Source organism: Taudactylus pleione, unplaced genomic scaffold (assembly GCF_031769625.1).
Source record: "Taudactylus pleione unplaced genomic scaffold, aTauple2 ptg000070l, whole genome shotgun sequence".
NCBI lineage: Eukaryota > Metazoa > Chordata > Amphibia > Anura > Myobatrachidae > Taudactylus > Taudactylus pleione.
The window spans coordinates 9,483,606-9,510,931 of NW_028284472.1; the positions used below are offsets into that span (position 1 = coordinate 9,483,606).

General features: G+C 45.3%; 1 protein-coding gene across 2 annotated transcripts in view; it reads right to left on the bottom strand.

The window, feature by feature from the left end:
• The window catches only part of LOC148533756 (cytochrome P450 2K1-like), a 45,334-nt gene that overhangs the window by 8,572 nt on the left and 9,436 nt on the right, over positions 1-27,326 (bottom strand). Inside the window, exons 3-4 of one of the 2 annotated variants that reach the window (XM_088467340.1) lie at positions 17,809-17,958; positions 2,116-2,276 (exon numbers count right to left, since the gene is read on the bottom strand). The exons of the other annotated variant lie outside the window; for it this stretch is intronic. Of the exons in view, the coding sequence (XP_088323466.1) occupies positions 2,116-2,276; positions 17,809-17,958 (311 nt within the window). The remainder of the gene's footprint in view (positions 1-2,115; positions 2,277-17,808; positions 17,959-27,326) is intronic. 2 annotated transcript variants of the gene reach the window in all.

Consider the following 27,326-nt stretch of genomic DNA (forward strand, 5'->3'; position numbering starts at 1 on the left):
CTCGCTTGGCAAACTAATCTGCTCTTTTGGATTTCAGTACCATTTGTATGCAGATGATACTCAAATCTACCTATCCTCCCCAGATAGATCACCATTTGTATTGGTCTGTGTCACTGAATGTCTTTCTGCCATTTCATCTTGGATGTCATCTCACTACCTGAAACTTAATATTTCTAAAACAGAATTAATTATATTTCCACCTGCCAATAACAGTTACCAACCTGATCTCTCGATCTCGGTTGATAACTGGACAATCCATCCTGCTCCACAAGCTCGCTGCCTAGGTATCATCCTTGACTCTGAACTGTCTTTTGTTCCCCACATTCAATCTGTCTTAAAATCATGTTACATACATCTAAAACACATATCCAAAATTCGACCATATCTCACACAAGACACTGCAAAAACTCTGATCCATGCACTCATTATTTCCCGCATAGACTATTGCAATAGTCTCCTTACTGGTCTTCCCAAAAATAGGCTATCGCTATTACAATCCATTATTAATACAGCTGCAAGGCTTATCTTCCTTTCTAAACGTTTGTCTGCTGCCCCGCTCTGTCAGTCCCTCCATTGGTTGCCGATCTTCTACCGTATTCAATACAAAAGACTTTTACTTACACATAAGGCCATTAACCAAACCACACCAACATACATCTCTTCACTCATCTCAAAATATCTCCCAACCCGACCTCCGCTCAGCACAAGATCTGCGTCTCTCATCCCCATGCATTACTTGCTCCCATTCACGGTTACAGGACTTTCTTCGGGCAGCACCGACTCTATGGAATGCCTTACCACGCACAATAAGACTTACATCTAGTCTCCAATCCTTCAAGCGTTCCCTGAAAACCCACCTCTTCAGGCAAGCTTATCAGATTCCGTAACCGCCCACATAACATTCATAGCTTCCATGTCTAATTACATCCCCTTTCACAGTCCACACATAACCTCACACACTGTCTTTCTTTCACATCCTCCTGACATTTGGCCGATATTCCTGTGTGACTGGATCATGCAGCCCACCAAGAAACTCTGCAGTCTGGCTGGACCAAATTGCAGTATATAGCACCTATCCTTGGTAAGCAATGCCTATTTCCTTATAGATTGTAAGCTTGCGAGCAGGGCCTTCCTACCTATATATCTGTCTGTTATTACCCAGTTTTGTTCTATTAATGTTCCAATTGTAAAGCGCAACGGAATATGCTGCGCTATATAAGAAACTGTTAATATATAAATAATAAATAAATGGGGGGAGCTATTGCCCCCCCCGCCCCCCCCCCCTTTCTCACAGAGCTCTTAGTGATTAATGCAGAGACACAGGGATATTGAGGGAGGTGTACGCAGCACAGTTGTCAGATTGACATTGTCAGAAAACAGTTGAGGCAGGAGAGAGGTGGGGCTGGCAGATTGCAGGTGGGGGCATTGCTGGCTCGTGGGTGGGCTGTGGGCAGGGGAGGGGGACAGTTGGAGCCATCATCAGAATAGAGGGAAGACTGGAGAAATAGGAGGATATAGGAAGAATGAAGGAGAGGGAGGAATGAGGACAAGAATCTGAGAAGATGGGAGAACTACAGGGAAGAATAGTGGGAGACTGAAGGAGAAAGGTGAAGAATATGGGGAGATGGGAGAAATAGGGGATATAGGAGGAATAAGGAAAGAATTGAGGAATACAGGAGGGATAGAGGGAGTAGAGAGTAATAGTGACAAGAAAAGTTGGAGACAGAAGTAAAAGGGGGAAGACTGAAGGAGATTGGAGAAATAGGGGGAAGAATAGAGGGGGACTGGATAAGTTAAGGGGGGTAATAGGAATAGGGGGAGGTGGGCATAACAGTTACAAGAATAGGAGGAGACAGGAGGAATACAGGAAAAATTAAGGGGAGATGGGAGGAATAGGGGGATATAGGAGAAATAGAGGGAAGAATAAGGGGAGATGGGAGGAATAGATGAAGAGATAGGACGGTGTGTGAAGACAGAAGAAAAATTCCTGTGCATTAGCTAGCAACCTGGCACACGACGGGTCCAAAATATTAGTATATAATTAACTGAAGAAATATGAAGATAAGAAGAATAAATTGGACATCTTTAAAAATCTGACAGCGTGAGGACACTTACCCTGACCATAGGGCTTCCCAGGAGCTTCACGTTTTCATTAGTTAATCTCATGAGCCTCAGTATGGTTGGATCGTCATATTCAAATCTATGACCGAGTAGTATGGAAACAACTATATTGGCTACAGCAGCGTTAATGCTGGGTAAATTATTAAAGGGTTTTCCTGATGATAAAACACAGATGGATTTTTAAATTCAGACTGAGCATTACACTATAAATAGTGAGAAAAAACATACAAATGCATGAGAATGCAATGTATAGTGTGTCATGGTAGTATATGAGCAATGTGATTTATTCAACTAGTCATGAAAGATAATAAAACAACATTGATACAATGGAGCAACATATATAATATGCTTCACAATTAATCACACAGCTGCTACAGTCTGTCATTACACAATAAGAAATACCAAAAGATTGGATACAGGCGCTGTAATGAGTGGTTAATTCTAGCTGCCACTAAAGAAGGGCTAGTCAGGCCCAATAGAAAACAAACAATATACAGAATTAAGTGGCGCTTTTTGATGAATTTAACACAAACACTGTCACAAATATTGTTAAAATTATATAGACCATATAGGTCATTTTAATAAAAATGTTAGACACTAAAATCGATAAGAACTATATGGTTAATAAGCCAATGTATACATTAGGTACAGACCACATCAACACACTTCCTGTTAATGTATATGCCAAATATTGGGGGAAAGAATGCACAATAATGTCACTTGAATCATTTAGAAATGTATGAAGTCCAAAGGCAAGGACACTGGATGAAATCGTGACACACCAAATTTAGTGTATAGTTCAAATGTCCAGGGTATAGTTAGCAGATCCTAATACCGATAGGAGGATGCTCCTATTGACATACAATGGTATGCTGCACTTGGAGTCCTCCAAAATATACGGCAGGGTCTGTTGAAAAATCACGATCTTTGAGAATGGACAAAAGTGCAGGAAGTGTCCCCAGGCAAACAAAATATTCCAGGAAGATGGATCCAAGTTGGTCAATCCAATCGTTGTGTGTGTGTGGACACTTGGCAGATGAGGAGATACTCCAGTGGTCTCCTTGGTGGTCTCCTTACGCGTTTTGCTGTATCAGCTAACAGCTTTTTCAAAGGTGTAAACTCATGTGGTCATTGGGGCTTTTTTATACCCCTTACCTGATCTCAGTGCTAATTAGCACCTGAATACAATTGACAACTCATTTATTAATACAACAAGAAAAGATAAAAAATATATAATGGAGGCAGACCCATTTAATACATGTTATCCGAATATATATAAAAGAAAGATTAATAATGTATAGATCGTTTTATATTAAAGATATATTATCTGATTATATTACTTCCTGCATTCCAATCCCAGTCACGTGATCTAAATGCCATCATGTGACTATGGGGAAGAATCTGTATTCAGAGTATGTCCTGGTCATGTGATCTGGCAAAGGTCACGTGATTAGGGGGAAGGTTCTATATTCAGGAAGTGTTAATCCACGTCATAATGACGTATCTATCTCTAGCTATTATGCTCCATATTATCGAGTGTATACCACGTGGTTCTCGTCCGGCCGTGTGATCAATGCCGCGATCACGTGACCAAGCGATCGCCATGATCGCAGTTCTCATAGGGCATCTCTCATAATCTAGCATCCTGGGAAATGTAGTTCTATCTGAATACAAAGAATAAAACGAATGACACACTCATATATGCGTTATAATTATTTATAAATATGAATGATGTATCACTATTTTACATACAGAGCCAGAGGCTATATAGAGTTTTATTTACATAACATAACATAAATCTACAAGTTGTACTAGCCATCCCTTACTGCCCTGCATCTTGGGAAATGTAGTTCCACATCGGCATATAGAATGCCTTCAAAACACAGAGCCATATGTATAAATCTATATGCATATAATTCCTCTTTCAATCAATAATATCAACTGAAAGAGACCACAAGATGAATGATGTTCAGATGTATTGATGTTGATATAATATGATAATCTGAGAAATTCCATATACATATGTACATCTACACATACATATACTCACACACATATACACATCTGCATGTATATAGAAGAACCCTATTCTCACTAATCAGGGGGCATAGATACGAACAAAAAAATACAACATGTTTCACCAAGAGTGTCGATATGAAAGACAGGAATGTTTGAATAAATATCTTGAGTGGTGAGTTATATAACCATATTCAACTCAACCGCCTCATTGAGACCCTCTGGATGAATTGAATTCATCTGGAACATCCAGAATACCTCCTGTCTACATAGGTTCCTAAACCTATCTCCCCCTCTGTTGGTAGATGGAATAAATTCAATACCAATCACTTGTAAACTAGTTGGATCTCCATTATGAACATCACAAAAGTGTCTAGAGACACTATGAGACCGTATCTTCTTAATAATATTTCTGCGATGTTCTAGGAATCGATGTTTTAATTTTCTAGTGGTTCTACCAATATATTTGTAATTAAATGCACAAGAGAGCATATATACAACGAACTTTGTATTGCAATTAATAAAACTATCAATTGTATAGTCTTTAACTTCTATACATGTTTTAACAATTGTTGTTTTATTAACTGCATGATTGCAAGTCAAACACCTATTACCCCCGCATTTGGTTTAGTTGGTAACCAGGGGATAATCTGAACATCTTCTTCTTTGTTGTTTGGAGATTTTAAAAAACTAGGGGCTAGTAAGGTTTTAGAGATCTGTTTTTCTTAAATATAAAAACAGGTGTATTGGGAATAAGATCATTCAACATACGATCTTGTTTCAAAATATTGTAATTCTTCTTTACAATATTTTTAATTTCTATACATTGATTATTGTATGTTGAAATGAAAGCGATTTCTCTATTTCCAGAAGTCTCATTGGGAGGTATCTTTTTAGTTCTTTGTTCTAAAAGTGTTTTTCTATTTATAGATTTTACTTCCTCAAGAGCTTTCTCGAGGAGGGAATCTGGATAGCCTCGTTGTCGAAAGGCATCTAACATCCCATTTGCTTGTCTCTCAAAAATTGCTAACTCAGAGCAATTCCGTCTTAATCGGAGAAGTAGCCCTTTAGGGATATTCATCTTCCATGGGGGGTAGTGAGCACTATTGAAGTGTAGATATGCATCTATTCCCACCTCTTTTATATAGTTGGAGGTACATATTTTATTATTTTTAATTTCTAGAGTCAAATCTAAGAAATTAATCTGATCTTTGTGATAATCATGTGTGAATTTTAGGTTATATCCATTGCAATTAAGATGAGTGACAAAATCAAGTGCAGACTGGTGATCCCCATCCCAAATAATAATTATGTCATCAATATATCGACCATAGAGGATCAGGTAATATATCTTTAATATAAAACGATCTATACATTATTAATCTTTCTTTTATATATATTCGGATAACATGTATTAAATGGGTCTGCCTCCATTATATATTTTTAATTTTTTGTTGTTGTATTAATAAATGAGTTGTCAATTGTATGCAGGTGCTAATTAGCACTGAGATCAGGTAAGGGGTATAAAAAAGCCCCACTGACCACATGAGTTTACACCTTTGAAAAAGCTGTTAGCTGATACAGCAAAACACGTTAGGAGACCACCAAGGAGACCACTGGAGTATCTCCTCATCTGCCAAGTGTCCACACACACACAACGATTGGAATGACCAATTTGGATCCATCTTCCTGGAATATTTTGTTTGCCTGGGGACACTTCTTGCACTTTTGTCCATTCTCAAAGATCTGGATTTTTCAACAGACCCTGCCGTATATTTTGGAGGACTCCAAGTGCAGCATACCATTGTATGTCAATAGGAGCATCCTCCTATCGGTATTAGGATCTGGTAACTATACCCTGGCCATTTGAACTATACACTAAATTTGGTGTGTCACGATTTCATCCAGTGTCCTTGCCTTTGGACTTCATACATTTCTAAATGATTCAAGTAACATTATTGTGCATTCTTTCCCCCAATATTTGGCACATACATTAACAGGAAGTGTGTTTTTGTGGTCTGTACCTAATGTATACATTTGCTTATTAACCATATAGTTCTTATCGATTTTAGTGTCTAACATTTTTATTAAAGTGACCTATATGGTCTATATAATTTCACAATATTTGTGACAGTGTTTGTGTTAAATTCATCAAAAAGCGCCACTTAATTCTGTATATTGTCATTACACAATGCCTCAAACAATTTACATCAGCAAGACAATGGGCTATAGTGATGAAGTAGCAGGTTTTACAGGCCAGCTCTGTTCGTTGGATTGGAGCTGAAAATTTAAAGTGGCACTAACATTTCGTATAAAGCTCATGGGGCTTTATTTTGAAAATTAGTGCTGCTTTAAATTTTCAGCCCCAACCCGCGAAGAAGCAAATGCCTATAAAACCTGTTGCTTTGTAATTAAAGCCCATTGCCCGCTTTCCAATACTCACCGAACAACCACTGTACCTACTATAAGTCTGCTGTGACTCACTAAAAGTAATCATCTAGTTGTTTTTGTTATTTTGATAAGCAAGTAATCAACTAATGTTAACATATGACCGGTATCTGTGACCCTATGAGCTCAACATTCTACCACCCAAAAACAGCATCATCACTGTAAAGCAGAAGAGAACTACTAAATGTAATAATTATAGATACACAGTATACTCTTCTTACATTGGACAAGAGAACATAAAGAGACAACTAAAAAAGAAAGTTGCACAAAGTCCATAGGGACTGGTTCAGCATTGCACACTAGGGCACTTCTGAACGCAGATTCCTGATGGTCGGGAATCTGCACAGGCGCCTGACCTGCACTGGGCATATGCAGAATGGGTCCTGCATGAACGCACACAGATTGGCAGCGGACTGTCAGTGATTGGAAGTCTACTGCCATTTGGGGGCGGTGACGGCCTCGGTTTCCCGTTATGGAGGCGTGTCCCTGCTGTTGAGGGGGGAAGGAAGAGGCCAGGATCTCCTCTTTTGGTAACTGCGGTGGATGGCTTGTATGACCCCAAAGGTCACTTAACCGGCCGCTGTACCCGCAGATTATTTGATGCTTGTATAATGTAGTGTTCACTCTAGCTCCGGCGGCAGGCATTGAGCCGGAGCTAGAGAGGGCAACCTTGTGGAAAGGGGGCGTGGTCATGAAAAGGGGGCATGTCTATAAGACGCGTCCCCTTTTCGTCATACTTGGGGGCGTGCCCGGCGCTTACGGACATGCCGGGCAGCCCCCAAGCGCTGCAGAAAGGGAGAATAGATGACGGGCGCATGCGCCTGGCGTCTATTCTCCGGCGGTGACCGGGTAACCGCATGTTTCTCCACCCGCGGGACACTGCATCCCGCGGGTGAGAACGGCACCCGCAGGCTGTGAGGGCAGGGCGCTTTTTGCCCTCCTCCTGGAGGGCAGGGTGCTTTTTGCCCTCCAGAAGGAGGGCAGGGCGCCGCGCCCCGCTAAGACAGCCTAGCGGGAACGCTAACAATACAGCTCGGATAAGTAATGTATGCAGGAGGTCGTGTTGCCTGTTGCCTCCTGCTGTATTAGCATATCATCAAGGACGGAATTGCAAAGCTGCTTGCGTTCATTATTGAATCAGGCCCACAGTGCACACTTACCTACTTTGCAGGGCACCTTTCCCGGGAGCCACCGGAGATGACCTGCTGCTCTCATCCTCGGGGGGCAGGGCCAGACTATTGCCATCATTGGGCCCACCCTCTTTACAGGAAACCCCCACAATTTGCAAGTCCGAGAGGAGGGGGCTGGGCTAAATGATGCCAAATGCATCATTTAGCCTCGCCCCCTCCATATTGACCCGCAAATTTCTCTTAAAATCTGCCATCTTGCCCACTTCACTAGGAAGTGGGTGGGATGCGGGGGATTTGCCTACTCTTTCCGGGGATGCGGGGGGTTACCCGGAAATTGGGAGCCTGACGCGACTCCCGGGAGAGTAGGCATGTATGCCATAGTGTGATAATACTAAAACACTGAATAAGGAGAAAAGATGAAAATAATGAAGTTGCGCTAACACATAGGGCGCTTTATCAATTCGTTTTGCCTCAGCGACAAAGTTCCATCTGCCCACTTTTTGCCGACATCACGTGTTTTTTACACGAAAACTTATCGTGCGCATCCCCGCTATTTGCCCTATTAAATTTCAAACCAGGTGAAAACGGCAAGCGGCGAATGCGGAACAGGCAGAAAGTAGTGTCTGAAATGTGGAAATCAGTGTGTACCCCCCAAAAAGATGCACTAACATTGGGGATCAATGTAGATGTGTTCCAATAGCCCAAATAAAACTATTTTGCACCCCAAAATAAAAATGTTGCACTTCTTTTCACCTGCTATTCACTTTCTCCTTAGCCGAAAACCGTCTGGAATTGAATTTGGAGATAAGTTCCGAGCAGGTGAAAAGCTGCGATCTGTGATTTTCGCCTCTAATTGAATACGGGCCATAGTGGTGAAGCTGATGCACCATAAAGAATGTATGGGCATTTGGGGGTTATTCCTGCTGCTGGGTCATTTCGGGGGGTAATTGATCTGGTATGTTAGCAGGCAATCAAATTCTTCCAAATAAGTGAATGTAAACTGTGAGACTGATTCAGGGAGAGATGCGACAGCGATTCTTATGCACAACGAGCAATTTTTGTTATTGCACAAAGGTGCTCTGCGCACGCAATGCGATAGTCTTGTGATTCTGCAAAAACAGAGAACACATTTGCAAAGTGAGTGACAGCCAGCGTTTAGGGAAGGTAACGCTGGTGTGTCTTAACTTTAAACACTGTTACATGGGCGTGCATATATTAGCCATTATGATCACATACGCGTCATGAGAGCTCTCTATGTGTTAGGAGAGACACTGTATCTGAGATAGGCCAGACCTGCCGCTAGGGCGGCATTGCTGGTCGATGTTACCAATATTACGCTGGTAAGCGATGATGTATGCAGATGAGAAGACAGCAGTGGGCGTGCCTATGCTCGGGTAATGCCTGGAACTACTAGCATATTTTTGCAGCTGTGGTCTGTGCAAAATTAGCGTCCATCCTTGAATCAGGCCCTTTATGCACTGTTGTTTTGTATAACGTATTGAAGCTTTAGTTGCTGTCACTATGAGTAAGTGGGGGCTATGACTTTAATATGTGGCTGTTTTCAGGGAAGTTTCTAGGGCACACTTAGTAGTGGCTGATTAGGGAGTCAGTGGAATGTAAATAACTTTTGCTACTTCAGAGTCTCTCAGGCCATGGTGAACCTTAGTGCACACAGGGCCTGAATCCGGTTGGATCGCTGATGCCATCACAGCTGCAATTGCGAACACATGTCTCCTGCGAGAGTATGCTAATTGCAATCGCAAAACACTTGCACGGCCAACATGCAGACACCCGCTTCCCCTCTCGTACATCCGTAATACCTTGCAATCCAGCCAAAACATCGGTAACATTGAAGTACATCGGAGTCACACGCACATTTACAGCAGGTCAGACTTCACTTATATATTGCTAACTTTCCTGTACACAGTGAGTACTCAAGCTGCGTATACCATCGTTGTGGCTAATTTATGCATGCCCCTGCAACGGTGTTCAAACGCACTGACAATCCTATGTTTCCTCGACCAATCCACCGTCACCAACCCCAAATGGTACTTCCTGCCAATCACTCTGCAATGGGTCTGCATAGTCACAGTCCCGATCGCTGTGGGGCATTCGCGTACAAGGACTGTGATGCAGGCGCACTGCGATGCATACATTCAGTGTACGCAATCTCATCAATGATGCAACCTGTTTCACGCCCAAAGCCTGGTGTTGCAATTGTACTTTCCTAACTGGCCACTTTTAGCTACTGTTCCAAATTTTTTTTAGAATTTTCTTCTCTTTTGGAGGAGTTTCCTTATTTGATCATTTTTCCACTTTATTAATAACACTTTGGGATGTTAGTCTGCAGCAGTGGTATTCAGTTCTTATGGGGGGGAATGCAATCAGGTGCAGGGTTTACCGTGCTGTCCCATTCAATTAGCTGCAGGAACCCCGTTCACCAAGCCCCAGATTAGTGGATTTTTACTCAGGAGCTGCAAGGAAAAAAATCTGTGATAAATGCAGACTCTGCATTTTAATGCACAGGAAAACCCATAGATTCCAGCACTTTCAGCAGAATCTATGGGATAATGCACACTAACCCATTTTTTACTATGTGGGAAAAATGCAGATTGGTTGAATGGCTCCAGGCATGAAACCCAGAGCTTTCTCTGCTCGGCAAACCTTGCAACTAATTGAATTCCAACCTTAATGCTCTTACGGTCTGATTCAGACTCGCTTGCAAGCGGGACGATGGTGGCCCAGTGCGCATGCACACGACGGAGCTGGCTCCGTCGTGCGCATGCGCGAGACCCGGATAGCGACGGGCAAACCGTCGCTCCGGGTCTCATACCAAAGGGGGCGTGCTGTCGATGTTGAGTGACACCACGCCCCCTTTGGTGGGCGGGCCGAGGGAGTGGCTGCCCAAACGGAGGCGTTCCCATGTGAACGCCTCCATTTGGGGGCGGCCCCACTGACATCACAAGTGATGTCAGTGGGAGAGATTCCGGCTCTGTGAGAGCCGAAATCTCTCTGGGGCTTGCGGCCACGAGACCCTACCACAAGGGTCTCGTCGTAAGCCCGATGGTCGTGATAGTCTTGACCATCGTGACCATCTTCCTGGCCACTCGCTATAGCTGTGGGTGGTCACCCACAGCTATGCGAGCGGCCAGGAGGCCGCTCTAAAAAACAAGAAGGCCGGCCCTGATTCAGAGCGAGCGCTCTGTCAGAGCATCCGGCTCTGAATCAGGGCCTTAAGTCTGTGGCTCTGATATGTAGTAAAGTTGCATGCGGGTATGTTCATTTTTTAGGGGCTAGTGAAAAAGTAAACATAAAATGGGTGTAAATTATTCAAAGAAAAAGTGGACACTAACAGTATTTTTGCCCATTTTACTCATGCTTTGTTCTGGTGACAAACTAGCATGTGCATGTGGTTATGTTACTGTATGTACACATCACCTACACTTAAAGTACAGCCCATGTTTATAATCATTTAGTTTAAAGGTAACAAATCCATTTAATTTTTGGGTTCGTTTACTTTACAAAAATCCTCTTTAACACAGAATACACTAAACAAAATAGTTACATATGCCCTCAAAAGCATAATCTTCTGTACTGTATGTTGAGCTACAAAGAAAATGTTTTCAAATTGGACGTAAGACAATCAATATAAAATGATTAGAATTGTCAGGTACAATGGTCGGGCCAGACTGTTAACATACTTGAGATTATAAACTGAGGTCAAGGCAGGCAGCAGCAAAATATAACTGGTAGCAATCATGTGTAAGCCCAGCCTTCAAATCGGGCTGTGATACCATGAAACACCTGAGTCTGGTCTGCCACTGTTCTCACAGTAGTCCCAGGCTATGGGCCTGATTCAGAGCCGAACGCTCTGACCAGAGTGCTCGCTCTGAATCAGGGCCCTCCTACCTAAACTTGGAGCAGCCTCTTGGACGCTCGCATAGCTGTGTGTTACCACCCAAAGCTTATGCGAGCGTCCATGATGATGGTCGCGATGGTCAAGACCATCACGACCATCGGGCTTGCGACGAGACCCTGCGGTAGGGTCTCGTTGCTGCAAGCCCAGGAGTGATTTTGGCTCTATCAGAGCCAAAATCACTCCCACTGACATCACTAGTGATGTCAGTGGGGCCGGACCCAGACGGTAGGCGTTCCCATGGGAACGCCTCCGTCTGGCAGCCACGCCCCCGGCACGCCAACCAAAGGGGGCGTGCTGTCACTCACCATCGAGTGACCAGCTCCCTCCATCGTGCACATGCGCATTTGGGTACCATCGACCCACTTGCGAGCATCCTGCGCTCGCGAGCGGGTCTGAATGAGACCCTCTATCCACAGCTAGGCATTCCAACAAACTTTTACTGTACAATTGGACCAAAAAAATGGGTTTCTTTAGAAAACATAACCTTCTTTCCACCAATCACTGGTTCTTGTATATTTTGGTGTATTGCAAGCAAGTTTTTTTCAGTTTAACTGTAAGGAGTTGCTTTATACCGACCTCTAGGCATCTGCACCACTTTATTAGAGAATAAATCAGTATACCACCTGCTAAACCTTTTTGCAAACTAATTTTTTTTGTTTAATTTCGACAAATAACACTTTTTTGAATCAATCGTTTTGTCAGTTAGGGATGTTGCTTTCCTCATGTTCCCTTCTATTTCGGAGACACAAGGAAAATTCAATAAGGGGCAGGAATGTGCTGCATTATTCAATAAGCTGCAGGAACCCTGCGCGCTAAGCCCCAGAGGGTGGATTTTTCCTCATAATCTCAGGAGCTGCAAGTTAAAAATCCACGTTAACATGCAAACTCTTCATTTACCGCACAGGGAGATCCAATAGATTCCAGCACTTTGCGCAGAATATACAAATTTACACGTAATAATACAGGGTTTACCATGAGGGAAAAATGCTAAATAATTGAATGGCTCTTGGAAAGAAACCCAGGGATTTTCTATGTACAGCAAATGCCTAATTGAATTTCCCCCACAGATTTTCACTCGCTGTGGGTGGGATTTATAAAACTGAAAAATGATGTAAAAGCTCTGTTTGCCACAATACATATGGTTCACTATATGTACTAAAAAGGTCTGAAGCAGGTATTGAAGATATACTGCAGAACCGCTACACAGCAAACTTAGAGCCGTATTCAAGTTGAGCTGAGCCGCGATATTTTTTCGCGGCCCGGACTTTTCACCTACTTCGCTTGTTTTGTAGGCGGCAAAGTATCTTGCACGTGCCCGCTTTACCCCGTATCCAATTTGAAAGTACGCGAAAACGGGACCCGGCAAAACTTGAACAGGCGGAAAGTACTGTCAGATTTGGGGAAATCAGCCTGACACCCCCCAAAAGATGCTCTGACATGGGGGTTCCCTATGGTACCCCCTGATTTGGCTTGCTGAAGGTATTTGGTGTTTTTAAACGGGCTCAATAGCTGCTAAATAGCGTTTTTCTATACGTGATGCAGAATAGTATTCAGGAGTATTTTTTCCAGAAAATAAGTTATCCCAGCAAATTTGGGGTACTTGAAAATGGGGGTCAGCATATTTAAAAGTTGCTAAAATTAAGTTGAAAAAATCGTGAAAAATCCACCTGCTGCAAGCACCTGCAATCAAAAAAACACATGGGGCATACTTGAGGAACCCCCAGAGTCAAGTTCACTAGTTTTTAACTTTGTACCCCAACTTTTTTTTTTTCGCCCCCAAAATGAAAGTGATTTTTTTGGGGTGTTAAGTGTTTTTTTAACACATTTTTGACACAGTTTGCCTTTGGGGGACTGTCTGAAGGCTGCACGGGGGTTCCCGGAACGTTGCACCCCAAAACCCCAATTCTGCACTTTTTTCCGCCTGCTATTCTTAGGCAAAAGTTTTTTCGCCTATTACATTGCATTGACTTTTTGCCTAGGCGGAAAGTCTTTCAAATTGAATACGGGGTAAAAGCAAAACAGGCGAAAATTACGTCATCGGCGAAAAAGTATCGCGGATCCGGACTTTTCGCCTCAAATTGAGTACGGGCCTTAATAGGAATAGGATTCTTTGTTATCTTTGGAATGTGTAACTTTTCGGTTCTCCTGCCCGATAGGTAAAGCCATGCATAGATGACAGCCTATAGAAACCTATGGGCTTCCTTTTAGACCCCTCTTCAGTCCCCGCAGTTTGTGCATGTGCTGGTCAATATCCGTGCTTGCTCACTATGACCCCCAGGTCATAAAACCAGAAGTCACTTAATCGGCACAACAGGTCTATCAGAAAAGCTGTCCCAGAACAACTCTATGGGGGGTATTCAATTAGGCTGCAAAAAGCTGTTATCAGTTTCGCCTGTTTCACTTATCCCCTATATTCAATTTCAAAGACTTTTCGCAGGTGCAAAAAGTCTTTGTTAAAAAATGGGGATACGTTTTCACCATGTAATACGTGGCGAAAAAAAGTGCAGAATTGGTGTTTAGGGGTGCAGGCTTAAAAAAAATAGTCTGCAGTCTCTGGAGTGTCCTCTAAAAGTAATCTGTCATAAAGTTAAGAAGAAAAATACTCAGGACACCCCAAAAATGTACTTACATTTTGGGGGTGAAAACAAAAATATTGGGGAACAAAGTTTTAAACTAGCGACATTGATTCAGGGAAGTTCCCCATGTATGCGGCAGGTGTTTTCTAGAATGAGGGTGGTTGCGGCAGGTGCATTTTTGAAGAATTTAAAAATATATGTTTTAGGGACTTAAAAATATGCTTGCACTAGGGGTGAGCGGGTTCGGATTTCTGAAATCCGAACCCCCCCGAGCCCCCCCTATCCGAGTCCGATCCGAGTCAGGCTCGACTTTTCCCGCCTGACTCGGATCTGAAATCGAGGCAAAACGTCATCATCCCGCCTTCCGAGTCTCGCGGGTTTTGGATCCTATATAAGGTACCCGCGTCGGCGCCATTTTCTCACTCGGCTGTGGACAGTGAAGAGGGAGGGTGGGAGTTAGGGCTGTGTAGTGTAGTGTAGTGCTGCTGTTGTCCACTACTTCAAAGTCCATAGGGGCTGGCTGTGTTGTGCTGTGCTGCTGTTGTTAATAGGGGCTGTGTCCACTACTTCAAAGTCCTTAGGGGCTGGCTGGACTGTGTTGTGCAGTCAGTTCTCCATAGGGGCTGTGTCCACTCCAAAGTCCTGTGCAGTGTCCCAGTCCTAAAGGGGTGCTGTAGTGTTGTCCAGGGGGTGCTCTGTCCATCAGGGGTGCTCCCCCCAAGTGCTAAAAAAATAATATATTTTCTGTGTTTGTGAATTGTGTGCGCAGTAGCCGCACGTGCATCAACAAAGTAGTGCCAAGCGTGCGCCTGTGTTATAAGTAAAGGGCCGGCTGGCTTGACCGTTAAAGGGTGCTGTAACCCCCAAAGTACACTCCAGTCCAAACCAAAAAAAAAATTATTTTCTGTGTTTGTGAATTGTGTGCGCAGTAGCCGCACGTGCATCAACAAAGTAGTGCCAAGCGTGCGCCTGTGTCATAAGTAAAGGGCCGGCTGGCTTGACCGTTAAGGGTGCTGTAACCCTCGAAAATACACTCCAGTCCAAACCAAAAAAAAAATTATTTTCTGTGTTTGTGAATTGTGTGCGCAGTAGCCGCACGTGCATCAACAAAGTAGTGCCAAGCGTGCGCCTGTGTCATAAGTAAAGGGCCGGCTGGCTTGACCGTTAAAGGGTTCTGTAACCCCCAAAGTACACTCCAAAACAAAAAAATATATATTTTCTGTGTTTGTGACTTGTGTGCACTGTGGCTGCACGTGCATCAACAAAGGAGCAGCGCCAAGCGTGCGCCTGTGTCCCATAAGTAAAGGGCCGGCTGGCTCATATCTTAAAGGGTGGTGTAACCCACAAAGTGCACTACTCTCCAGCAAAAATAAAAAAATATTTTCTGTGTTTGTGTGCGCTTTAGCTGCACGTATATATCAATATAACATAAATGGAGGACCAAACTTTCTCCGATAAAAATAAAATAGGGAAAGATCAAGAACCACTTCCTCCTAGTGCTGTTGCTGCTGCTGGGAGTTGTTCATCATCCCAGAGAGGAAGTAGGAACATCACTACTTTTACTAAACAATTGACCCTCCAACAGTCCCTAGCGATGAGGATGAAGTACGACAGCAGTCGTCCTGAAGCAAAACGTATAACTGAGGCCTTGACTGCTATGTTGGTGTTAGACGTGCGTCCGGTATCCACCATTAGTGCAGTGGGATTTAGACAATTGATGGAGGTAGTGTGTCCTCGGTTCCAAATCCCGTCTAGATTCCACCAGCATCCTCAAAGCAGCAGCGACAAGCGTGCGTCTGTCTGTTAAAGGGTGGTGACACCCTCAAAGTGTGCTACACAAACAATTAAAATATTGTTCTTTTTTTTTCTGTCTTTGTGAAATGTGTGGGCTGTAGCTGCACCTGCATCCTTAAAGCAGCAGCGACAAGCGTGCGTCTGTCTGTTAAAGGGTGGTGACACCCTCAAAGTGTGCTACACAAACAATTAAAATATTGTTCTTTTTTTTTCTGTCTTTGTGAATTGTGTGGGCTGTAGCCGCACCTGCATCCTCAAAGCAGCAGCGACAAGCGTGCGTCTGTCTGTTAAAGGGTGTTGTAACTCTCAAAGTGCTCCAAAAAATAAAATAAAAATTTTAATGTGTTTGTGACTTGTGTGCGATGTAGCCGCACTTGCATCCTCAAAGCAGCAGCGACAAGCGTGCGTCTGTCTGTTAAAGGGTGGTGACACCCTCAAAGTGTGCTACACAAACAATAAAAATATTCTTCTTTTTTCTGTCTTTGTGAATTGTGTGGGCTGTAGCCGCACCTGCATCCTTAAAGCAGCAGCGACAAGTGTGCGTCTGTCTGTTAAAGGGTGGTGACACCCTCAAAGTGTGCTACACAAACAATTAAAATATTGTTCTTTTTTTTTCGGTCTTTGTGAAATGTGTGGGCTGTAGCCGCACCTGCATCCTTAAAGCAGCAGCGACAAGCGTGCGTCTGTCTGTTAAAGGGTGGTGACACCCTCAAAGTGTGCTACACAAACAATAAAAATATTCTTCTTCTTTTTTCTGTCTTTGTGAATTGTGTGGGCTGTAGCCGCACTTGCATCCTCAAAGCAGCAGCGACAAGCGTGCGTCTGTCTGTTAAAGGGTGGTGTAACCCTCAAAGTGCGCTCCACAAACAATAAAAATATTCTTTTTTTTTTTCTGTCTTTGTGAATTGTGTGGGCTGTAGCCGCACTTGCATCCTCAAAGCAGCAGCGACAAGTGTGCGTCTGTCTGTTAAAGGATTACATCGGTGACAGCATCCAAGTAGGCATGTCAGACAGTCCGTACCTGTACTGGCAGGAAAAAGAAGCAATTTGGAGGTCCCTGTACAAACTGGCTCTATTTTACCTGAGTTGCCCCCCCTCCAGTGTGTACTCCGAAAGAGTGTTTAGTGCAGCCGGGAACCTTGTCAGCGAAAGGCGTAGGAGGTTGCTTCCACAAAATGTGGAGAAGATGATGTTCATAAAATGAATTATCAACTCTTCCAGGGAGACCAGCCTCCAGAACGTACAGAGGGACCTGTGGTTCCAGCAGGGACGAATTAATACTCTGTGAGGATGAGGATGTACACACTGAAGAGGGTGAGGAATCGGTGGATGAGGAGGATGAGGATGACATCTTGCCTCCGTAGAGCCAGTTTGTGCAGGGACAGATTAATTGCCAGCTTGTTTTGTGGGGGCCCAAACGAACCAATCATTTCAGCCACAGTTGTGTGGCAGACCCTGGCGCTGAAATGTTTGGTTTGTTAAAGTGTGCATGTCCTGTTTATACAACATAAGGACAATTCCATCTTGCACCTCTTTTTTTTCTTTGCATTATGTATAGTTTGTATAGCCTGACTCGGATCGGACTCGGATAGTGGGGGCTCGGGGGGGTTCGGATTTCAGAAATCCAAACCTGCTCACCCCTAATATATATATATATAAAAATATATATATATATATGTGTATATACAGTATATACACATACTGTACATATATATATATATATATTTTTTAATACTAACAAGATGGTAATAGTGTAATCTGTGTTATTATAACAATTGCTGTGAATAAAAGAGCAAACACTCACCTTTATAGGATCTGAATGTCTGCATTAAAAATTCACATTCATCGTTAATCTTGCTCTCTATGCTCTTCCTCCCCATTCCGTAATCTCGCAGAGTTGAAAGAGTAAATCGTCTCATCACTTTCCAGTTGTCTCCATGAGCAAAGATAACACCTGAATAGGATGAATATAGTCAATGCATTGCACTATTGTACATACACTTATTCATGGCCGGATTAACAATGGGGTGGGTGTAGCTACTGCTCCAGGCCCCCAATTAAAATAGGCCAGTAGCCCAAAGGACCTCCTGTGTGCTGCTGGAAACAGGAAAAGTATTTTTCCTGCCCGCCAGCGACTACTTGACATCCCGCCCACTGGAGCCGCAACACCCCCCCTCACCTCTGAGATGACACTCCCGCCGAAGGATCGAACACCTTGCTTACTGGGCATAATACTCTTACCAATGGCATTGGCAGCACAGTAGAAGGCTTCATAAGCCGCCCCCGCGCCGCACAGTTTCTCTCTGTGCCTTCTCTGCACTGTGTGAATTCACATAGCGGCACCACGGAAGAGTATAAACCCCTTCAGTAACTGTACCTGGAAGTGACGTGAGTGAGAGTGGAAGTGGAGGTTTCTGCCCACACTTTGCAGGAAAATAAGAAAGTTGGCCCCTTGTGGGCTTGCTTCGCTCGCCACGCAGCGGGCGCAGTGGATCGCTTCACTCGCCACAAGGATATATTCCCCTCTATGCCCACTTGGATGGTAGGCAATGACGTTGGACACTGGCAGATGACGTTATTGTACATCTACGGAAGGGGATCTATCGTTACCCGCGGCGCCACACGACAGTGGAAAAGGAAATCCTCAGCTCTGTGAAGGCCGCCATTGTGATTGTGACAGGGCTGTTACTGATGACCGAGATGACCTGCTGGCTGCTGCTAATGGTGCAGCCTGAATCTCAGTGCTGGGCCTCTGGTAAAAAGGTATGATCCTCGCAATGAAAGATTTTAGCAATTATATTGTTTAATATATGTGCATATATATATATATATATATATACATAGACAGTAAATATGTATATATTCATTTGTGTTTGTGCAATTATATATATATATAAAATCTGTGATATATATATATATATAGATATATATATATCTATATATATATATATATATTAGGGGTGAGCGGGTTCGGATTTCTGAAATCCGAACCCCCCCGAGCCCCCCCGATCCGAGTCCGATCCGAGTCAGGCTCGACTTTTCCCGCCTGACTCGGATCTGACATCGAGGCAAAACGTCATCATCCCGCCTTCCGAGTCTCGCGGGTTTTGGATCCTATATAAGGTACCCGCGTCGGCGCCATTTTCTCACTCGGCTGTGGACAGTGAAGAGGGAGGGTGGGAGTTAGTGCTGTGTAGTGTAGTGTAGTGTAGTGCTGCTGTTGTCCACTACTTCAAAGTCCATAGGGGCTGGCTGTGTTGTGCTGTGCTGCTGTTGTTAATAGGGGCTGTGTCCACTACTTCAAAGTCCATAGGGGCTGGCTGGACTGTGTTGTGCAGTCAGTTCCAAAGTCCTGTGCAGTGTCCCAGTCCTAAAGGGGTGCTGTAGTGTTGTCCAGGGGGTGCTCTGTCCATCAGGGGTGCTCCCCCCAAGTGCTAAAAAAATAATATATTTTCTGTGTTTGTGAATTGTGTGCGCAGTAGCCGCACGTGCATCAACAAAGTAGTGCCAAGCGTGCGCCTGTGTCATAAGTAAAGGGCCGGCTGGCTTGACCGTTAAGGGTGCTGTAACCCCCGAAAGTACACTCCAGTCCAAACCAAAAAAAAAATTATTTTCTGTGTTTGTGAATTGTGTGCGCAGTAGCCGCACGTGCATCAACAAAGTAGTGCCAAGCGTGCGCCTGTGTCATAAGTAAAGGGCCGGCTGGCTTGACCGTTAAGGGTGCTGTAACCCCCGAAAGTACACTCCAGTCCAAACCTAAAAAAAAATTATTTTCTGTGTTTGTGAATTGTGTGCGCAGTAGCCGCACGTGCATCAACAAAGTAGTGCCAAGCGTGCGCCTGTGTCATAAGTAAAGGGCCGGCTGGCTTGACCGTTAAAGGGTGCTGTAACCCCCGAAAGTACACTCCAGTCCAAACCAAAAAAAAATTATTTTCTGTGTTTGTGAATTGTGTGCGCAGTAGCCGCACGTGCATCAACAAAGTAGTGCCAAGCGTGCGCCTGTGTCATAAGTAAAGGGCCGGCTGGCTTGACCGTTAAGGGTGCTGTAACCCCCGAAAGTACACTCCAGTCCAAACCTAAAAAAAAATTATTTTCTGTGTTTGTGAATTGTGTGCGCAGTAGCCGCACGTGCATCAACAAAGTAGTGCCAAGAGTGCCCCTGTGTCATAAGTAAAGGGCCGGCTGGCTTGACCGTTAAAGGGTGCTGTAACCCCCGAAAGTACACTCCAGTCCAAACCTAAAAAAAAATTATTTTCTGTGTTTGTGAATTGTGTGCGCAGTAGCCGCACGTGCATCAACAAAGTAGTGCCAAGCGTGCGCCTGTGTCATAAGTAAAGGGCCGGCTGGCTTGACCGTTAAGGGTGCTGTAACCCCCGAAAGTACACTCCAGTCCAAACCAAAAAAAAAATTATTTTCTGTGTTTGTGAATTGTGTGCGCAGTAGCCGCACGTGCATCAACAAAGTAGTGCCAAGCGTGCGCCTGTGTCATAAGTAAAGGGCCGGCTGGCTTGACCGTTAAGGGTGCTGTAACCCCCGAAAGTACACTCCAGTCCAAACCAAAAAAAAATTATTTTCTGTGTTTGTGAATTGTGTGCGCAGTAGCCGCACGTGCATCAACAAAGTAGTGCCAAGCATGCGCCTGTGTCATAAGTAAAGGGCCGGCTGGCTTGACCGTTAAGGGTGCTGTAACCCCCGAAAGTACACTCCAGTCCAAACCTAAAAAAAAATTATTTTCTGTGTTTGTGAATTGTGTGCGCAGTAGCCGCACGTGCATCAACAAAGTAGTGCCAAGAGTGCGCCTGTGTCATAAGTAAAGGGCCGGCTGGCTTGACCGTTAAAGGGTGCTGTAACCCCCGAAAGTACACTCCAGTCCAAACCAAAAAAAAATTATTTTCTGTGTATGTGAATTGTGTGCGCAGTAGCCGCACGTGCATCAACAAAGTAGTGCCAAGCGTGCGCCTGTGTCATAAGTAAAGGGCCGGCTGGCTTGACCGTTAAAGGGTGCTGTAACCCCTGAAAGTACACTCCAGTCCAAACCAAAAAAAAATTATTTTCTGTGTTTGTGAATTGTGTGCGCAGTAGCCGCACGTGCATCAACAAAGTAGTGCCAAGCGTGCGCCTGTGTCATAAGTAAAGGGCCGGCTGGCTTGACCGTTAAGGGTGCTGTAACTCCCGAAAGTACACTCCAGTCCAAACCAAAAAAAAAATTATTTTCTGTGTTTGTGAATTGTGTGCGCAGTAGCCGCACGTGCATCAACAAAGTAGTGCCAAGCGTGCGCCTGTGTCATAAGTAAAGGGCCGGCTGGCTTGACCGTTAAGGGTGCTGTAACCCCCGAAAGTACACTCCAGTCCAAACCAAAAAAAAAAATATTTTCTGTGTTTGTGAATTGTGTGCGCAGTAGCCGCACGTGCATCAACAAAGTAGTGCCAAGCGTGCGCCTGTGTCATAAGTAAAGGGCCGGCTGGCTTGACCGTTAAGGGTGCTGTAACCCCCGAAAGTACACTCCAGTCCAAACCTAAAAAAAAATTATTTTCTGTGTTTGTGAATTGTGTGCGCAGTAGCCGCACGTGCATCAACAAAGTAGTGCCAAGCGTGCGCCTGTGTCATAAGTAAAGGGCCGGCTGGCTTGACCGTTAAAGGGTGCTGTAACCCCCGAAAGTACACTCCAGTCCAAACCAAAAAAAAATTATTTTCTGTGTTTGTGAATTGTGTGCGCAGTAGCCGCACGTGCATCAACAAAGTAGTGCCAAGCGTGCGCCTGTGTCATAAGTAAAGGGCCGGCTGGCTTGACCGTTAAAGGGTGCTGTATCCCCCAAAGTACACTCCAGTCCAAACCAAAAAAAAATTATTTTCTGTGTTTGTGAATTGTGTGCGCAGTAGCCGCACGTGCATCAACAAAGTAGTGCCAAGAGTGCGCCTGTGTCATAAGTAAAGGGCCGGCTGGCTTGACCGTTAAAGGGTGCTGTAACCCACAAAGTACACTCCAGTCCGAACCAAAAAAAAATTTATTTTCTGTGTTTAGCCGCACGTATATATCAAATCGATATAACATAAATGGAGGACCAAACTTTCTCCGATAAAAATAAAATAGAGAAAGATCAAGAACCACTTCCTCCTAGTGCTGAAGCTGCTGCCACTAGTCATGACATAGACGATAACATGCCATCAACGTCGTCTGCCAAGGCCGATGCCCAATGTCATAGTAGAGGGCACATACAATCCCAAATGGCAAAGTTCAGGAAAATGACCTTGAAAAAGACATTTAAATCAGCTGAAGAGAAACGTAAACTTGCCAATATGCCATTTACGACACGGAGTGGCAAGGAACGGCTAAGGTCGATCCCTAGTATGTTCATGACTAGTGGTTCAGCTTCACATGACGATGGAAGCACTCCTCCCACTAAAAAAATCAAAAGAGTTAAGCTGGCAAAAGCACAGCGAAGAACTGTGCTTTCTAAGAAGATATCACAAATCCCCAAAGAGAGTCCAAGTGTGGTGGTGGTTGCGATGCCTGACCTTCCCAGCACTGGACGGGAAGAGGTGGCTCTTTCCACCATTTGCACGCCCCCTGCAAGTGCTGAAAGGAGCACCCACAGTCCACTTGCTGATATGCAAATTGAAGATGTCACTGTTGAAGTACAACAGGATGAGGATACTGGTGTAGCTGGCGCTGAGGAGGAAGTTGGCGAGGAGGATTCTGATGGTGATGTGGTTTGTTTAAATCAGGCTCCGGGGGAGACAGTTGTTGTCCGTGGGATGAAAAAGCCCATCACGGTCATGCCTGGGCAGAAGACCAAACATTCCACCTCTTTGGTCTGGCAATATTTCTATCCAAATCCGGACAACAACTGTCTTGCCATATGTACCATATGTAAAGGTGAAATAAGTAGGGGTAGGGACGTCAACCACCTAGGAACATCCTCCCTTATACGGCACCTGCAGCGCGTTCATAAAAAGTTACTGTCAAGTTCAGAAACTTTGGCTCAGACCGTAAGCAGTCCAGGGACACCTAAATCCCGTTGTCCTGTTGTATCCAAGCGCCTGCAAACCACACCGTCAACTCCCTCCTCGTCAATTTCCTCCTTAGTCAGGATCGGAAGTAGTCCTGCAGGCCATATCACTGGCATGACTGACTCTCCTATCCGGGATTCCTCCGGAGGATCCTGCATTGCTACGCCTACTGCTGCCGCTGCTGCTGTTGCTGCTGCTGCTGGGAGTCGTTCATCATCCCAGAGAGGAAGTAGGAACACCACTACTTTTACTAAACAATTGACCCTCCAACAGTCCTTAGCGAGGAGGATGAAGTACGACAGCAGTCATCCTGAAGCAAAACGTATAACTGAGGCCTTGACTGCTATGTTGGTGTTAGACGTGCGTCCGGTATCCGCCATTAGTGCAGTGGGATTTAGACAATTGATGGAGGTAGTGTGTCCCCGGTTCCAAATCCCGTCTAGATTCCACTTCACTAGGCAGGCGATACCGAGACTGTACAGAAACGTCAGAAAAAGTGTCCTCAGTGTCCTGAAAAATGCCGTTGTACACAATGTCCACTTAACCACGGACATGTGGACAAGTGGAACAGGGCAGACTAAGGACTATATGACTGTGACAGCCCACTGGGTAGATGTATCACCTTACGCAGCAACAGCAGCAGCGTCACCAGTAGCAGCATCTCAGAAACGCCAGCTCGTTACAAGGCAGGCTACGCTGTGTATCACCGGTTTCAGTAAGAGGCACACCGCCGACAACCTCTTAGAGAAACTGAGGGAAATCATCGCCCAGTGGCTTACCCCACTTAGACTCTCCTGGGGATTTGTGATATCTGACAACGCCACCAATATTGTGCGGGCATTACATCTGGGCAAATTCCAGCACGTCCCATGTTTTGCTCACACAATAAACTTGGTGGTGCAGAATTTTCTGAAAAGCGACAGGGGCGTGCAGGAGACGCTTTGGGTGGCCCGAAAAATTTCTGGCCACTTTCGCCATTCAGCGACTGCGTGCCGAAGACTGGAGCGCCAGCAAACACTCTTGAACCTGCCCCGCCATCACCTGAAGCAAGAGGTTGTGACGCGGTGGAACTCAACCCTCTATATGCTTCAGAGGATGGAGGAGCAGCAAAAGGCCATACAAGCCTATACATCCACCTATGACATAGGCAAAGGAGGGGGTATGCACCTGACTCAAGCGCAGTGGAGAATGATTTCCGTGTTGTGCAAGGTTCTTCAGCCCTTCGAACTTGCCACACGTGAAGTCAGTTCAGACACTGCCAGCTTGAGTCAGGTCATTCCCCTCATCAGGCTTTTGCAGAAGCAGCTGGAGAAAGTGAAGGAGGAGCTAAGACGGAGCGATTCCGCTCGGCATGTGGGACTTGTGGATGAAGCCCTTCATTCGCTTTGCCAGGATTCCAGGGTGGTCAATCTGTTGAAATCAGACCACTACATTTTGGCCACCGTGCTCGATCCTAGGTTTAAAGCCTATGTGGTGTCTCTCTTTCCGGCCGACACAAGCCTGCAGAGGTGCAAAGACCTGCTGGTGAACACACTGTCAGCTGAAGCGGAACGTGACACGTCAACGGCTCCTTCTTCATTTTCTCCCGCAACTGGGGCTGCCAGGAAAAAACTTAGGTATCCTAAGCAACCCGCTGGCGGTGATGCAGGGCAGGCAGGCACAAGTTTGGACATCTGGTCCGGACTGAAGGACCTGGCAACAATTTCTGACATGTCTACTGTCACTGCATATGATACTGTCACCATTGACAGAATGGTGGAGGATTACATCGGTGACAGCATCCAAGTAGGCATGTCAGACAGTCCATACCTGTACTGGCAGGAAAAAGAGGCAATTTGGAGGCCCCTGTACAAACTGGCTCTATTTTACCTGAGTTGCCCCCCCTCCAGTGTGTACTCCGAAAGAGTGTTTAGTGCAGCCGGGAACCTTGTCAGCGAAAGGCGTAGGAGGTTGCTTCCACAGAATGTGGAGAAGATGATGTTCATCAAAATGAATTATCAGCTCTTCCAGGGAGACCAGCCTCCAGAAGGTACAGAGGGACCTGTGGTGGTGGATTCAAGTGGGGACGAGTTAATACTTTGTGAGGATGAGGATGTACACACTGAAGAGGGTGAGGAATCGGTGGATGAGGAGGATGAGGATGACATCTTGCCTCCGTAGAGCCAGTTTGTGCAGGGACACATTAATTGCCAGCTTGTTTTGTGGGGGCCCAAACGAACCAATAATTTCAGCCACAGTTGTGTGGCAGACCCTGGCGCTGAAATGATTGATTTGTTAAAGTGTGCATGTCCTGTTTATACAACATAAGGGTGGGTGGGAGGGCCCAAGGACAATTCCATCTTGCACCTCTTTTTTTCTTTGCATTATGTACAGTTTGGGGCCTAGTTTTTCTAACTGCCATCCTGCCTGCCACTGCAGTGTCACTCCTAGATGGGTCACGTGTTTGTGCCGCCCACTCGTGTCGCTTAGCATAGTCATCCAGCTACCTCGGTGCAACCTTTTGGACATAAAAACACTATTGTGAGGTGTGAGGTGTTCAGAATAGACTGGAAATGAGTGGAAATTAAGGTTATTGAGGTTAATAATAGCATAGGAGCAGAAAAACCTACAAATTCTGTGATTTTAGCTGTTTTTATGCTTTTTTTCAAAAAAATACAGATCCAAAACACAAAACCCAGAACCCAAAACACGGAAGGGTGGTTTTGGCAAAACCAATCCAGATCCAAAACACGAAGAAAGATCCAGATCCAAAACCAAAACACAAAACACGAAAAGTGGCCGGTGCACACCCCTAATATATATACAGCGACGTTTTGGGCAGCTGTGTGCCTCTCAATTTAGAGGAAAGGCACAAAGCTGCCCGAAATGTGGCTGTACATTCTATGGAATCGTACTAAACACTCTAGTATTAGAATTTACTTAGTAGTGCCATATACACTCAGGTGCATAAATATTGGGACATTGACAGAATTTTCATATTTTGGCCTCTATTCACCACCACAATGGCTTTGAAATGAAACAAACAAGATATGCTTTAACTGCAGACTTTCAGATTTTATTTGAGGGTAATTACATCCAAATCAGGTGAACGGTGTAGGAATTACAACGGTTTCTATATGTGCCTCCCACTTTTTAAGGGGGAATCTGACATCAGGGCTCCTCGAGTGTAGGGCAGACTGCTGTGATAGCGGTCTGCCCTACACAGACACAAACACACAGCCGCCAGCGTCAGCTGTGTGTTTGTTACAGCAGCCAATGAGAGTCACACAGACTCTCATTGGCTGCTGCACGGAGGGAGCCGGCTGGAGCTCACACATGAGCTCCGTCTTCCGGCTCCCTCCTCAGCGCGTGACAGCAGAGTGGACGGCGCGGGAGCGGGGAATCAGGTAAGTTTTTATATATTTTTGTTTTACTTGTGTAAGGGCCGAGGGCGCTACTGGGGGGGGTCTGCTACTGGGGGGGTCTGCTACTGGGGGTGTGGGGCGGCCATACTACTGAGGGGGGTCTGCTACTGGGGGGGCTATACTACTGGGGTGGGTCTGCTACTAGGAGGGGGTCTGCTACTGGGGGGGCCATACTACTGAGGGGCTTGCTACTGGGGGGGCCATACTACTGGGGGGGCATATTACTGGGGGGGCCTGCTACTGGGGGGGCCTTCTACTAGGGGGGCTACTACTGGGGGGGCTATACTACTGGGGGGGGCATACTACAGGGGGGTTACTACTGGGACAGCCTACTACTGGGGGCGGCCTGCTACTGGGGCAGCCTACTACTGGGGGGGCCATACTACTGGGGGGCCATACTACTGGGGGGGCTGCTAATGGGGGGCATACTACTGGGGGGCATGCTAATGGGGGGCATACTACTGGGAGGGCCTGCTAATGGGGTGCATACTACAGGGTGGCATGCTAATGGGGGGCATACTACGGGGGGGCCTGCTAATGGGGGGCATACTACTGGGGGGCATTCTACTGGGGGGCACTGTATAGGGGACCCTACTACTAAGGGGACTGCATAGGGGACATTGTGTAAGGGACACCACTACTATGGGCATTGTGTAAAAGGGGCACTACTGTGGGCATTGTGTAAAAGGGGCACTACTGTGTGTCGTAACATAAATAAGAGACACTACTTTATGGTGTAATGTGAATCAGGCCCTATGTGCGGTCTAATGTGAATAAGATTGTGCACTGTGACTCCTTGGGCCGTAGCCCACTATGTAAACAAGTTCTGTGACTCTGCTGGCCGTACCCCACTGGGTGGGTGCACTACTTTTCATTTCTGCCACTGCTGTATGGCAATGTGTCATA